The sequence below is a fragment of the Corvus brachyrhynchos genome, unplaced genomic scaffold (genome assembly GCF_000691975.1).
Source record: "Corvus brachyrhynchos isolate BGI_N302 unplaced genomic scaffold, ASM69197v1 scaffold115, whole genome shotgun sequence".
Classification (NCBI taxonomy): Eukaryota; Metazoa; Chordata; class Aves; order Passeriformes; family Corvidae; genus Corvus; species Corvus brachyrhynchos.
This window is the reverse complement of record NW_008239553.1, coordinates 20144806-20160570: the sequence shown is the minus strand read 5'-3', so window position 1 is coordinate 20160570 and position 15765 is coordinate 20144806. Positions and strand designations below refer to the sequence as shown.

General features: G+C 36.7%; 1 protein-coding gene across 1 annotated transcript in view; it reads right to left on the bottom strand.

Annotated features, from left to right (window-relative positions):
• NPAS3 (neuronal PAS domain protein 3) overlaps window positions 1-15765 on the bottom strand; it is a gene marked incomplete at its 5' end in the record, with an annotated part of 605288 nt that overhangs the window by 420133 nt on the left and 169390 nt on the right. The window contains one exon of the mRNA XM_017741637.1: window positions 9-253. Coding sequence (XP_017597126.1) covers window positions 9-253 — 245 coding nt within the window. The remainder of the gene's footprint in view (window positions 1-8; window positions 254-15765) is intronic.

Here is a 15765-nt window from a genome sequence, read left to right as displayed (position 1 = left end):
CTCCATACCTTTTACTGATGTATTAGGTGGAGGTCCTTCCATCCTCAAGTTCCATGGAGGATCACCTTGATTAGCAAAGTCCCTCATTTTCAGATAGCTAATTGTAAGTCGGATGATGGATGCCTTGTCAAGCTGGCTGGTAATGGCTGCAGGCAGTGGCAACAACTTTGCCAACTCATAGAATTCAAAATTCTCCTTTCCCCGGCGAGAGCGAGCAGCATCTCGGGACTTTTCCTTCCTCAAAGCTTGCAAACTGAAAGAAAATAAACAAAGTAGGACATTCATCAATATTAGCATTCTGTCACATTCAACCAATTTACTTTTTCACTGCTGATCTCTACAAATTACATTTTCAAAATGCTGTTGCACATAGAGCTACAGATTTCAGGATATATAAAATGTTACTCCATGCTTGAATGATTAAAAGTAATGACAGTATTTGAGTTTCAGTAGTAGCCAACATATGTAACTACTCTTAACACCACTTTCTTTTTAGCCTGCCTTTCCTTTGTCTGCTGTCAGTCTCATGAAAAAATTCCCAAGAATACTGTGTATGTGTGGGGTTTATCTGTCTAGGTGCCATTGCTTCTTCTGACTCACTGTAAGACAATTTTGCCTTAATTTTTGTCAAATTCTGACTCTTGGGAGAAGATTAAAAGGTGATTCAAGTGTTTGTCACCTCTGACAGGGGCTGCAGTGCAGCCAAGATGACCAAACAGGTTGTGTAGTAACTGCTGAGACACAGAAGTTTAAGTCTGGTGTAATAATGTAAAACTTCCTGTCTTTAATGAAGCTGTTCTTTAGGAGTTGTTCAACTGTCTTTGCAGTGGAAGCAGTACCCTTTGTTAGTGGGGTGAGAAAGCCCACTTTGTGATTCACATTTCTGACTGTAATTCGCTACCACATACATGGCAGACTGATCACTTTTTGATCAGAAAGAACCTTCTGCTTTACATGGAACTGTTGGAAATGCTGAGACATTCATTTTTTGCACAGATTGCATCTATGCAACACTGTTGCATAGATGTATCACTTGCTACCACCAATATAGAACACGCAAAGATAACTCAGATTTTTCTCCTGGGCTATTTGCTTAATTGGTGCAAAACTCCGGAATGCAGCATGATGACAGTGGTTAACAGCTGGGGGCTTTTTTCCCTTTTTTACACAGAGCAAAGCGTTCAACCTCAGGATATTACAAGCTTCACAGTACATCTGCCTCGATGGATACAGGTTGGTGCTGGTGCTGGTGTCTGTCCATCATTCTGCAAGGTGAGTAAAAACTGTTCTTGTACCTCATTAAGGGTCTATCTTTCCTTTGCTTCATTTGTTTACCTACTAATTTGATGAAGTTAAAGCCACGATTCCATTAGCTAGTCATTGGTTTACCACAGAGCTAGAATACAACCAGTATGTATAATGGAACAGCAAATGCTTCTCTCAAGCTTCCACAACCCTTCCTGAAACCCTGGATTTTATCAACAAAAAAGTCATAATGGCCAGATCTACAAAAGCACTCTGACATATGAAGTAAATCAGTAGAATTGAGGCACGCCGATATAACAACATGAAGCTAAGAGCTCTATTTTACCTGTTTTTCTAATTTGGGAATAAACTACAGTTTCTCTTTTTTTGATATTCTTAACCACCTGCATTTTTGTAGCCATCTTTGCCACTTCAGACTGGGAAGGGCATATCAGCTAGGCCCTTAACACACAAATGGAATCTCTCCATGACAGTTCCCTTAGTATGGTTAACACATTACATTCCCTATACAATTCTATACCAATAGCAATTTTATTTAAAAAGACAGTCTGGCTAAGAAATAGGAATGGTGAGATAAAGGTACAGGAGAAAACAGCACATCCTTACCCACAGGTAAAGATACACAATCCTACTGAATGACACAGTAAAGTACATACTTGGTTTAATGAACTCTATATAGAATGCTAGCACATTGATTTGCAAATTATATTCTAGGAAAAATGTACCTGAAAAATAATATTTCACAATGCACATTGTAGATGCATCTCTATCCAATTTCAAATTTTAAATATCTACCGTCAAGGATGTGGAAAATCCCTTAAAAGGTGCATTAAATATAACAGATGGAAGTATTTGATGTATACACAGAAATATGGGAGCTACAGGTCTGTGGGGTATGAACTGTCCAATTAATTCCAAGGAAGTAGTATACCCTCTACAAGTTAAATATATACAACTGCAACATCAGGCAAATTTCTCTGCACAATTGCTTCCAAGTGAAAGCTCAATTTCATGGCACAAGACATGGCCTTTTCTGCCTGTCACCACCTTTTTTTTTTTCCCCAGAAGCCAAGTCTGAGAACTCAAGTCCCCAAATCAAGTTAGCAGAAGAAATGAGCTTATAGATTTGTTCTGAAAGTCTGCACCAAGAGGGTCACACCTTCTTTCCAAAGCATTTAATTATACCCCTATGTAAGAAAGGAGATTTTTGGAAATCCCTATTAAAACAAATCAGAAAAATTACAGATCTCAGCAACTTCTGAAACTGAAAATGTTAGAAATTGAATAGTGATAGAATATTCCTTAGAAACACCAAAGTCTAAATCCACAGTTTACAAGTCCTATAGAGGTTTCAGGAGACTGCTGAAACTGAAAAATATATTGGAATGTAAACTTATGTAAAACCTTACTGGATCAGTAACAGTTTGCAGTGGAAGTCAGTTAAGCTGAAAAGTGAGGCTACCAGTGTCAGCAAACAGAATGATTGGAAAGCTGCCTATGTGTATGCAAACTTATACAACAAAAAAAGTAGAAGGGATGGGGAGCTGACATGATAGAAAAAAGAAACTCCTGAGAAACAGTATTAAGAATAATTCACTTTTTCTCCCAGACATTTGTTATATTGTCATTTGTGGAAACTTCATGGGGTGAATTAAGTCAAGGAATTTGTAACTTGGAGCATTTTTCTCTTTGTATCAGTGCCATTAAGCCAAATTTTAAAAGAGTGTCCGCTGATATGTGCACACAAGTCCTAATCTCTACTCTAGGTAAATTCCGCTAGGGAAATACACTATACTGTTGGACACTGCAGTTATGCTGATAAAATGGGTCCTTAATTTGGGAGCAGTGATTTCCTCAGCAGGATGCAGGAATTCATTAGATACAACCTAAACATGGCTGTTAATCCTCTCTGGCACCTGTGATTCTGATAGGCAGTATCAGCTGCATTGTCAGATGCTCTTAATAAAGCAATGTACTGGCACTAATAATCCCAAGAGGATGCTAGAAAAGAGGAGTGTGAAGTTCCAAACAGAAAGCAGTGGTGCTGACACCAGACCGAAATTCATCTCGGCTCCTGTCATACGACACTGGGGCTAGAGGTGGTTCTTGGAACATAAATGAATTTGTTAAGTATCAGGCTGCAAAAACTTAGAAATACACAGGCTCTTCTGCTAATAAGAAAAATTAAAGTGTGGGGAACTACACATGTTGACTAAGTGGATTTCAAACCAGTCAGAAAACACCAAGAAAGCAAGCATCACATGGTTAAGAGTTCTCAAATGACAGAGGAGATCCCCCAGCAGACAAGCAAATCTACATATAATATCCACAGTCCCAGCAAGAAAGTAACAGTGGGAAATATACACAAGGGATATAAATATTGCTTCCTCTTTGCTTCCTGTGGAGAAGGGGTAGAAGCTAAGACAATTGGATAAGGGTGCATCACTGTACAATGTAAAAGGATGATGTTTTCATACAATGGTGAAACTTCATGCATTCCCTTAAGAAGACATTTCTCATAGAATTTCCATATACAGAGTCCACTAAAGAAGACTAAGAGGTTTCCAGCTGCTAGCTCCTGATAATTCTGAGAAGCAGTACCATATAAACAGGATATTTAATGGCTTGAAAACTAATGCTATTTTAGATATGGTTTCTAAAATATATTTTATTTTTCATTTTAGGGCCTTTCCAGATGGACTGATATAAAGGGGGTCTGGCTTTTACAGATGAAAGGGTACAATAAATACTACCATATAATTCTAAAATGGTATACATGACATTTCTGAAGTAGATTTTCTATTGAAGACACAGCAGATGCAGAAGACATGATAATATGGTGTTGCATAAAAGTTTTATTGGTACTCATAACTCACTTGTGATTTCATTGTGCTTGTGGTCATTCCAAGCTTAACCTGCTCCACGTTTTATTTCACATAATTTTATATACTTTGCATTCATAAGCATATACATGCATCCATATCTGTGTGCACACCCACAACCTTCACTTGTCTGACCAACTGACATCTGTCACTTTAAAGTTGGGACAATCACAGATCCTAATTTTTGCAGCATTTAATGGCAATCAAACATGTTACAGCACATCAACAGATACACTGACCTAGACAAGGAGTTTTTAGCATATGTTCACAGAATCACAGAATATTCTGAGCTGGAAGTGACCCACAAGGATCATCAAGCCCAGCTCTTAAATGAATGGCCTAGCTGGGGATCAAGTCTGTGATGATGGTGTTATTAGCACCATGCTCTAACCAACTGAGCTAATCTCAGGGTCATAACAATACCTCCCTTCTGTGTCTCAGTTTGGGCACTAAGAATCAATGAAATAATTTAATTATGCGGATTTGCATTTTGAATGAAAACAGGAATGACTTCAGTTACAAATAATTTTTGCTTGCAATTTCAAAATATATCTTGGAAAGAGGTGCTTCACAGACTTGCCCAGTTCTAGAAAGGCAGCTCAAATTTACATTTCACCTACACTGTTCCCTTAAACCTAATGCCTACCATATAATTCTAAAATGGTATACATGACATTTCTGAAGTAGATTTTCTATTGAAGACACAGCAGATGCAGAAGACATGATAATATGGTGTTGCATAAAAGTTTTATTGGTACTCATAACTCACTTGTGATTTCATTGTGCTTGTGGTCATTCCAAGCTTAACCTGCTCCACGTTTTATTTCACATAATTTTATATACTTTGCATTCATAAGCATATACATGCATCCATATCTGTGTGCACACCCACAACCTTCACTTGTCTGACCAACTGACATCTGTCACTTTAAAGTTGGGACAATCACAGATCCTAATTTTTGCAGCATTTAATGGCAATCAAACATGTTACAGCACATCAACAGATACACTGACCTAGACAAGGAGTTTTTAGCATATGTTCACAGAATCACAGAATATTCTGAGCTGGAAGTGACCCACAAGGATCATCAAGCCCAGCTCTTAAATGAATGGCCTAGCTGGGGATCAAGTCTGTGATGATGGTGTTATTAGCACCATGCTCTAACCAACTGAGCTAATCTCAGGGTCATAACAATACCTCCCTTCTGTGTCTCAGTTTGGGCACTAAGAATCAATGAAATAATTTAATTATGCGGATTTGCATTTTGAATGAAAACAGGAATGACTTCAGTTACAAATAATTTTTGCTTGCAATTTCAAAATATATCTTGGAAAGAGGTGCTTCACAGACTTGCCCAGTTCTAGAAAGGCAGCTCATATTTACATTTCACCTACACTGTTCCCTTAAACCTAATGCAGGCAGGACCCCCCAAGCAGAGCTTCTCAGAAATATCGGCCTCCCTCTGCTCAGCCCCACATAACAGCACTGCTGGGATTTATGGTACCTTCATTGGACTTGTCACAAATAGAGATTGGATTGGAAGCAACGGCCATAAAACAAGGTTTGAGGGACAGACGGACTGCTGAGCTCAAGATATAGTGGCTTGAGCCAGTGGACAGCTTATCTGAGGTGTGCTATCATTGTTATTGCTCATTTCCATTCACGGGCACATTTCCATTCAGTTTTCTGCTTCACAAGCAGGAAAGTATGGCCAAGTCTCACAAAGGATGCACAGTATTTTTGAGAATGGCATTGAAATCCTCCCTGATTTCAGTACAAACTTTATAAACGCAAAAGTATACTAGAACAGAGCACTTTTTCTTATATTACTAAACATTTTCATACTTGTTAACCCAGATATTACTGAGCACTAGTGAATTTCTTAAGCCCCTAACAACAATATGGATTAGTAGCAGCAACTCCCGATATAGTATAAAAACAGCACTTAATATCTAATAATGTTTACAACAGGATTTATAGAGAATGAAGCAATATGTCTCTGTGTGTATTTTTCTATTAGTCTTTTAAAGTCAAGGATCAAAAGGTCCACTGTAAACAGTATCCAACTCTCTAAAGGACAAAGTCAGATGAATATTATAACCATTTCACAGAAAAGAAATCATATATAAGTAAAGGATATGCAACATTAGAACACACAATGAATGTACTACAAAAAATTTGGACTGGAGATAAGTGATCCAGCCCCCTCAGCCCTCTGAAAGAGACTTTAAATTATGTATGTCCCTCTATGTAGAGTGTTTCCTAATACAAAGAACACAAGCAGACTTACTTGCTATTGAGCATAGTCATAGTATTACATAAAGCAATAAATTTATGCTGCTCCTGAGTCCAGAGTTGTGCATTTGTGCAATTCAATATGAGTTATACCAGAAAGATCCTCTTATATATTTTCTTTGTTCCACATTAATACGATGTGACATAATATTCCCATACTTTGGATATTTTTGTATTTAAATCAACTTTTTGTCCCTTCCTCTTTTATTAATAACCTCTTTACATAATTTATGTATTTACATAATAAAATGTAGTGGATGATTATGAAAATTTGACTAATACAAATGTTTATACATTCTGATCTATTACAGGAATAATCGATTACCTGTTCTCTCAAAGCCACACCCTTCCAAATCTTTTCTGGGGCTTCAAGCTGACCAGTGAAAACAACGAGGGCAGTTAAGCCCATTTAAAACAAGTACATTTAAAATCTGACTCTAAATGCCCGGGCAATTCATTAAGATAATGTCCTGCTCCACCTATAAGTTGCCACCCATAAGCCATGTTCTGTCATATAAAAATCTTTTTTCATATCGCTGATGTCATGGAACAATTAAACTTCATTAGAAGCTCAAAGAATAGAATAGCATCAATATTTAAATGAACCAATTATTTGGAATATTTATTGATTTTTCTTCTATATGACTTTTCTTATTCCTGATGTTTTTTTCAAAAGTTAATAGTGGCATTTCAGAAACAGTGTTCAATCCAATGGATATTAATCTGAACAGCAGTGCACATTTTCAGACTCCAAAACAATTATTTAGACTGTAGGAAAGATGAAGGAAGTAAAGATGACTAACCTGCACTGCATAATTGTACATGTTGCAGTTGCAAAGACCAGTTTTGGAAGTCAAACATCACCATTGGTGGTAGCATGAGCCTAAGGCTTGTTATTATAAATTTTTTTGTTATTCTGTTTTTCTAAAGGTTATGCTCTAGAGAGTTCACAAATATGCATGAAACTGGATATTTTTTCAGTATAGTAGACACAAAATACAAAAGAATTAAGCAAGAGAACTAATGCTCCTGTAGATGTAAATTGAAAGAAGAAAAATCCTCTCTCAACCTTCTATGACTAATTCAATTAGTTCTGAAAAATTGATAATGAAAGTATGTTAATATGTTTACCTCTAATTTCTACACTACATTTTGCTATCTTTGGGGATTTCTTTGCTTTTGAGACAACTTTTTGACTTGATATCTTCTCCCTTTCTTTGCTTTTCCTTTTTTCTTTCTGCTGTCCCATTCATAGATTTCTTTTCACAAAGATTGTTTCTGAACTGAGAGTACAAGAACTTCAAGACTAATAATAACAGTTACAATGTTTAAAAGAGGACACTACTTTTGTGAGGGGAAAACCTCCAAAATCAAAAGCCGCATTAAATTTTACCTTCTTTCTTTTTAAGTTGATCTGAGAAGCCAGACAGCAGATTTTTATGGATTTTTTCTGCTCGTTTGCTTAGGAGATCCGAACATTGCTCAGTCTCACTATTTATCAATTAATCTAGCATGAAGCCTCAAAGGAGAAAGGTCGACTTGTATTAAAAATTCATCCATCAAAAATTCATCAAAGACTTCAGCATTTTAACTTGTGAACCTTTGAACACCTACATACTTGTCAGATCTGTGGTCATAGTTAACTGGAATCTATAGTTACCACACTGCCTGTACTTGCTCTGACACGAGCTGCTTGAAGAGACTTTCAGGTGAAGGTGCAGTACATAACCAAGTGAGGCAGACTGCTTCCTCAAACTGCTCTTTTCATCAGACAAAGGATATCTAACATCTGACTAAGTTCAAAGTCAGTAAAATCAGACCCTTTCAATGACCAAACACTTTTCAGGGGAGCTTATTTTTTCCCCACCATAAAAAATCACCATTCTTACAGGCAAGAATTTGCCAAAAAGGTAAATTAACCATTATCTGATATTATCATCAATGGCCTAGACCACAAATTAAAGCCATTTAATGCTGTCTAAGAAAAAATAATGTTTTGAGACTTTCTTTAATGTGTGAAGAAAGCTGTATAGTATATGCTGGAAGTTAAAGCTGGAACCTTCAAGTTCAAGGTAAAAACTCTGCTGCTTAACTAATGCACTGCTCATAGCTGTCATCATTAATTTATGTTAGCCTCTGTAAACATCAAGAGTATAATAGGCCAATTTCACAACTAAATATAGATGCACATTTTGCCCTTATATAAATGGCAGATTGCTGCTGTAGATCATCACTGCAGCAACACGTCAGTAAAGATGCACTGTTTGATGGTCTGATGCTCACACAATATATAAAACCAGTTGTAATGGTTGTTTGGAAGCAAAGTGTAACATAGCAGCAAAATTTCATTTGTTCCACAAACTCAGGATATATTAAGCTTGGCTGACAAAGACTGTTTGATGTGCTAAATCAGTTTGACCTTCATTTTTGCTTTATATTTCTCATTTAACACATGAAATGACCATTATTTTTTCACTGTATAGGAAAATATCACAGAACTGATTTCTATTAAGACCTTTCTTTTCTTTGTAGAAAAAAAAAAAAATACATTTGGCCAAAAGTGCTTTAGCAATTATTGCAAAACTTATAAAAAATAATACCTATTAAGCCCAGCTTTTTATTATACCAATAAGACTTGAGGTTGGTTTTTAGGAGTTGTGGTTTCACAGAAGAGGATCCTTTTATTTTAAACATGTAAATGTGGTTCAAGGAAAAGTTTTGTGTATGCTTGAACTAATCATTAAACTGAATGTTTTATCACCAGTACGTACCTCTGTTGAACCGTATAAATAACAGGATTTAGTTCCAAAGTGAGTCATTAAAACATAATAATAGGAACATGGCAGGTTTTTAAGGATTACAAACTGCATCAATCCCGCACAATCTTTTAAAACTAATGTACACCTTGATACAGAAACCATTAAGTGAGCTGTGATACACTAGTTTAAATCCAAATTCTACAACTAGAACACTAGTGTTTCAGTCTTTTTTTTCTTCCTATGTTGAACTAAGCAATTGCGACCCTCCTGATAATAGAGAAACCGCAGTTTTATCAAGCAATTTTGCAGCACCCAATAAACAGCACTTTACCTTGGAGCAACTTGTACATTTCACACCTTAAATTTCTATTTACCAAATCAGCTAATCACTTCACAATTGAACTTCTCAGAACAAAAAATTATCAATTAAAGTGGTTGAAACTCCTGCAAATTATCATTTAGGAATGAAGTAATTGCTTTCATCAGGGCAGAAAAGCCCGCCAGAACAGAAATGTCACTTCAGATTAGTGTTCTCACTCCTGAAGCTATGGATGACACAGCTGATATAAGACTAAATGCCAAGACCAATCAATTGCTTTTGTGGCTCTGTTCTGAGCTGCTGTAAAAGGGGCCATTTTCTAGGATCTACTCTTCATTATAGTAAATGCTATCTCCTTGGTAACATAATTCCATTTCTCATAAATTCCGTCTGAGAGCATTGTCCTAACAATGGATGTTTGTGGAAAAGAATGCTGTTGGTTTAATGCAAAGAAATTAAGTGTGAACGGCTGTCAAAGTACTATAGTTTGATTCTTCTTAAACATAAATTGAAGTCTTTACATTAAAAACAGAATACTTTGGCAGAAATGAATGTTCTGAACTAGTGTGATATATTGCATTTGGAAGTGATGTATTTCTGATTGAGAGTTTAGACTCATTTTTGAATACCTATGTTCTGTCTATAGTGGGCACACTTATCCCAGGCAGAGATTTGTCAGTTTAAGAGAAAGTAGATAAACACTCCACTTATTTCACACAGTGCAGTTAGGAAATGTGAAACTGCGTAAGAAAACATGGTCTCATTATCATATGACATGCTATTTGTTAGCAGACTCATCTGTGTATAAAAGCTTTCTTTGAACTGAGCCCTTACTGGAAATATCTGTATTTCAATTGGTACTGTTCAGCTTCCTAAAATACTTAGAATCTGAGTTATGGTCTCCAATTAAAAGGATATCTGAGAAGCTAATTTGGTGGAACAGCAGCAATTTCCTGCACTGCTCTCCTCATGACTGAAGTTTGGAAAGAAATTCAAGATTACACATTTTCGTTCAAAACAGGATGAAAAGTATTCCTCCCTCAATGAGCATAAGCAATTCCAATTAACAACAAGAAGACTTATGTGACAGGAGAATATATTACCGCATATGTAAAGAAGCAGTTTATTCAGCATTAAGACGAAAAGTGTGACTTTATTATAGTATTTCTATGGGTAACCAAAGAGCGAGCACAGGTAACACTGCTGCCAGATTGTGACTGTAGTCCTGAATGATGGCAATCACATTAACGCATGAAAAACTGCACCCATTAGGTGATGTGGGGAAAACAAGAGGGCAAGAGAGACACAGTGTCACGGTGTGTCACATCTGCCTGCTTGAAGTAAACATAATACTTTCAACTGCAAAGCTTCAGTCCAGGTTCTACACATATGCTATTTCATATGCCACACTAGCAATGCTATATAGCATCCTGCACTTTAAATATGAGCTTTACATTTTGGCCTAACTATAAGCTACTACCTAAATAAATCTCTCTGAAGTGAACAAAAGCTATCCAAATTTCTGATCATGCTGCTTTAGTGAGTACTGTCTTTAAGAAGGAACACTTCAGGTTAGGAGTTTTTTATCTGGTTCTGAATTAATAGCTGTTATTTTCCTCACCTGTGTTAGAGCTATTGCAGAAACTTTTGCTGGAACATTTATATCAGCTATAGCCATTATTTTCCACAGCATTATTTTACCAGTGATAGCTCTGAAATAAACAGCTACACAGGTGAAAACATTTTTGGCTTTTTATTTTTATAAAAGTTGTGTTTGCACCAGGTAGTTTATCTATACTGTTAACTTTTACTACTGCCAAAAGGCCTAAGAGCACAATGTTGCCTTCAGGCAACTCAAGTTTGCTCTTTAGAGATGACCTAAATAGGGATTTTGTTAGAGTTGGCTGTGCTCTGTAACTGTCCGCTTCAATTTAGTTCCCAGAGCCAGGAAAAAAAGGCAAGAATTCCAACCTCTCTCTTTCACTGCTGCCACATAAATAATCTCTTAGTGGTGTGTTCTCAATTACTACAATACTAAGACCCTTTCTGAAGAAAATAACATTCTTTATCTCCTTAGCCACTCTTACAATATCATCCTCATCATCTCCTAATTCTCTCCTTCCAATCTAAAAGTTATGTGAACAATGATAAGTCTATGCAGAACACACACAAGTTGTAGTTTTGAACCCTCCTCATGGGTTCGTGGGAGTCTTTGCAAGGCTTTATGTGAAGAAGAATTGAAGGGATATAGGACACACTGGCACTGCAGTCCAAAGGAGCTATTCTAGTTCAGAGCCACAGCTGAGCTGTCTTAAACCTGACAAAATATAACTTCAACAGGACAAACAGTGAGCTACAGGACCACTGCCAGCCTTGATCCCTGCATGTTTTTTGCTGCCTGTGATGAAACCTGTACTGACAGAGATCATATTGTCATTGATACTCAAGCTACCCAGTTCTAAAATATCTCCAAGCACATCTTAAAAAAAACATAAAAATACAAACACATGCAACAACAGGCCTGGATGGTGGTATAGCTACCTTCCTTTGATGCTCAAAACCAAGTAGTGCATGCAGAATTTTTATTCTGTAGTCTTAGGAAGACCCTGGTGCCTTCAGAAGCTCACTGGTGGATTTATTCAAGCTTGTTTTCCCAGAAGCATGAGATCCACTCTTCAAGGTGCATTGCTAGCTGCTGACCCATTGACTCAGTAGAGTATGAATGAACTTCAAGGCCTTTCACTCTTACCCCCTTTTGCAGTTTAGTGTAAATTAGTGTCAGTAGAGCACAAGACAGCAAGATTTTCACACACAGACATTTCTTCTACCTATACTACAAGTGAATTAACTTTTATTACTGCTTACATATTCCAGGATGGGCTACAGCCTTCACTGACTTCCCTTGCAAGGGACTATATTTACTTTCCATTAAATGCTCTGGGACGTGGAAAAACTCTAAGTGCCACATACACTGATGAAGGGCAGCAAGTCATTTGAAAAAAGATATTGTTAGTTTTTCAGCAGTTTCAATACATTGGGATAAGAATGAAACCCACATTGCTTGCAGAAGAACTTCCTCCTTGTTCCCTTTACAGATACCAGTACTGGCCACACACATTATTTGGTTTAAGCGTTTCCTGAAGTGCCAAGAAGAGTCTGCTGTCAAAGGTTATGCCCTCATCCCAGGGGGTGCGTCATGCAGTGGTAACTGCTGTGCTGGAGGTATGTCCCTATGTATTTTCATTTTCAGGTACTTGCAGCACCTAAATAAAGTTTTCAGATATGGTACAGCAAAATCCAGTTCTCCTCAGAAACCACTTTAATTAGTCAGAGCAGACCTGCTGCCACATGGATTTTTTAACCAAAGTGTGATATTCCAAAACCTTTCCTTAAAACACACTCATCATCAATTACAACCCTAGAACTGTAAAAAATAAAACTTAGACAAACGCCTCAGAGTTTTAACAGTTGACATAAATCTCATGCTCTAAGTAATTCTTATCTTCTTTAGCAATATTCAACTACCAGCAAGATTAACAATATCCTAAATCCATCAGACTGCATCAAGGGCATTAAAATTATCAGGGCTCTGAAATACTGTCCAGCAGTTGCTACAACTACTCCTCAACCTAGTAGTAAAAGTCCTTGCTAAAACAATTCCTCAAAAAGGGCCAACCAGCCACAGAGATGAGAAATGTGAGTGACATCAAACCACAAAACAAAGGACAATGCAGAGGCAAGGGCCCCTTCTGAAAAGCTCCTTGCCTTGAGTGACCTCTTAATTACCCAGCAGATGAAGTGCCTTCCTGCAAAGTCTTACAGGTCTAGATCAGAGAGGAATATCATGATTATCTAAGAATCATCTTCAACATGAGGCAGGCCATATAGCATTACCCTGTAAATCTGGTTTCTTTTGCAAAAGTATCAATCCTAATCTGGAAACTCCAAGATGTAAAGAATTTCTATTGCTAAGCAGCTGCACTGTTTAAATTAGCCTCACCATTAACATTTTGTGGCTTTTTTTCCAATTTCAACTTTGCTGAGTTCAGCTTTCAGTCACTGAATCTTGCAATTCTTTTGTCCACTAAACAAAAGGAACTCCAAATATCTGCTATCTTCTTCCTGCCTGGGTAATTATGGTCCATGATCAAGTCACCCTCTTAACCTTCTCTTTGACAAGATACTCGATTGATTAAACAAATTCAGTCATTGTATGTTTTCCATTGCTCATTTTAGAAGTCTCTTTTTTTTTTCAACATAAAAACAACTAAAAGATTTCAGCACTGAAAGCAGCAGCATCAATCACCATTTCCATGTTCAATACTTCAACTGATACATTTAACGATTATTTTACTCCATATCTGAAACACCATTATACTGGGCTACAGTGTTCTACTAGTACTCCTAAGAAAACTTAAATCCTTCAATTTGGGGTACACAGAAGAAAGAGACACTGAGACACAGCTTTGAACTACATCGTCAGTTATGTGTTTCTCCGTGTGTTAGTCTTGGCCAGTCATGGTTTTTATGTTGCAGAAATGGAAACAGATCTGATAAGTTCCATAAGCTATAGAGCATGTAAAATGAGAGAAAAATACTAATTCATTCATGTGAGAAACCAACATATTTTCTCTCAGGCATGTAGAATTTTCTTAGCCGAATCTAGACTGAGCTTCTGCAATCATTTCTGTATTTTATTTTTGAGGGACAAAGGAATCACAAGCAGACAAGTATTTCTTTTACACCACCTCAGAATTTTTGGTGTAAAATGAGTTGCGTTAAAATGGCTGAACTCAGAAACAAGAAGAAACATTCTGCAAAATGATGCATTCTTGAGATAATCCCCAAAAGTCACTATTCACAGAGATGTTCAAGACAATTAAGGTATGATTTTCAGAACCACACAATTCTGACAAACCCTGTTCCTAGTGAAAAGATGCACCAAGTGCTGTGTTTGAAAATTCCACCTTGCTGTATTTAAAAACCTGCCCTCTCTGGGATAATATCAGTCAGGTAAACTAGAAATACTTTGGAGTCAAGAGGAAATTTACACCCATAAACACTGCAAGTTAATCTTGGATCTTACCTGTTGATAGATCCACAAGCTCATTGGAAGAGGAAAGGGGTGCAGTGACTGCTAGACTGCTAGTAATAGCTACTGAGTGATGCTTAAAACCAGCAATTGCTTAAGGTTTGTGGTGGGGGTTTAGCTACAGAAAAGAATGAAGAAAAGAAGCAACCATCACAAAGAGCTATTATACCTGACAGACTCTACACAAGACAGATGAAATGTGAGCTTCAGTATTCAAAAGAGAAAGGATACAATCATATGTCTGGTTAACTTACAGGAAATAGTTCCAGAGACAATTTTATACTAACTACAGTGATTTGAGCAATTTTTAAAAATAATACCAACCAATTTCTCTCCATTATACTCTGCTGGCAGAAAATAAAACATTTTTCTTTTAAATGATTGCCTCTGGTTTTGTTAAATCATGCAGCCTGTCAACATGTGGTCACCAGTTTTACACGATCTTTCTGCCTCTCTGGAAAAGAACGAATTTGCAGCCTGATTCATGATATAAATAAATAATTGGCATCAGTTAAAGTTGTTGCTATCACTACAAAAAAAGAAAAAAAAAGAAGACAGAAAAGCAACTGTAATATTTTAATACGAAAAAAACTCTAAGTCGAAATGATTCATTTAAATTCAAGTATGACAGGGTTTTTGTTTTTCTTAAATAATATGTCTGGAAATTCCTGCTATTGAAGAATTAAGAGAAAAAAAAATGAAGTAGAGTCTAATTCTGTCACCAGATGTGCCAGCCCAACTTCATTGATTTCAAAGGATAACATGGACCCTTAGTGCTAAGCGATTTCATAAGAGTAAATATTTGAAAAACAGAATGAGAAAAAACATGCAGAATCCTTCTTTTGGTACACAGTTGTTTCAGGAAGCTCACAGCAGCTGAACAAATTAAATCTCCAACCTTATGCTGTCAAGTGGGAATCATGTTCTAATAATGCTATAACTGTTTGATTGGGATATATGCTCATCTCAACAATGCGACTAAATGGAAAAATGAATGCAGAACAAAATACAGAAAGATGAAACACATTCAATTTTACTTTACTAAAGTTATGTTGAATTAACCTTTATGAGATGCTTTGTTTTCATTCAGAGAATTTGACTGTTTAGTAGTCTTTTCAAACCTGGGTTTTCAGATTTGCCTTCTTTTCTAA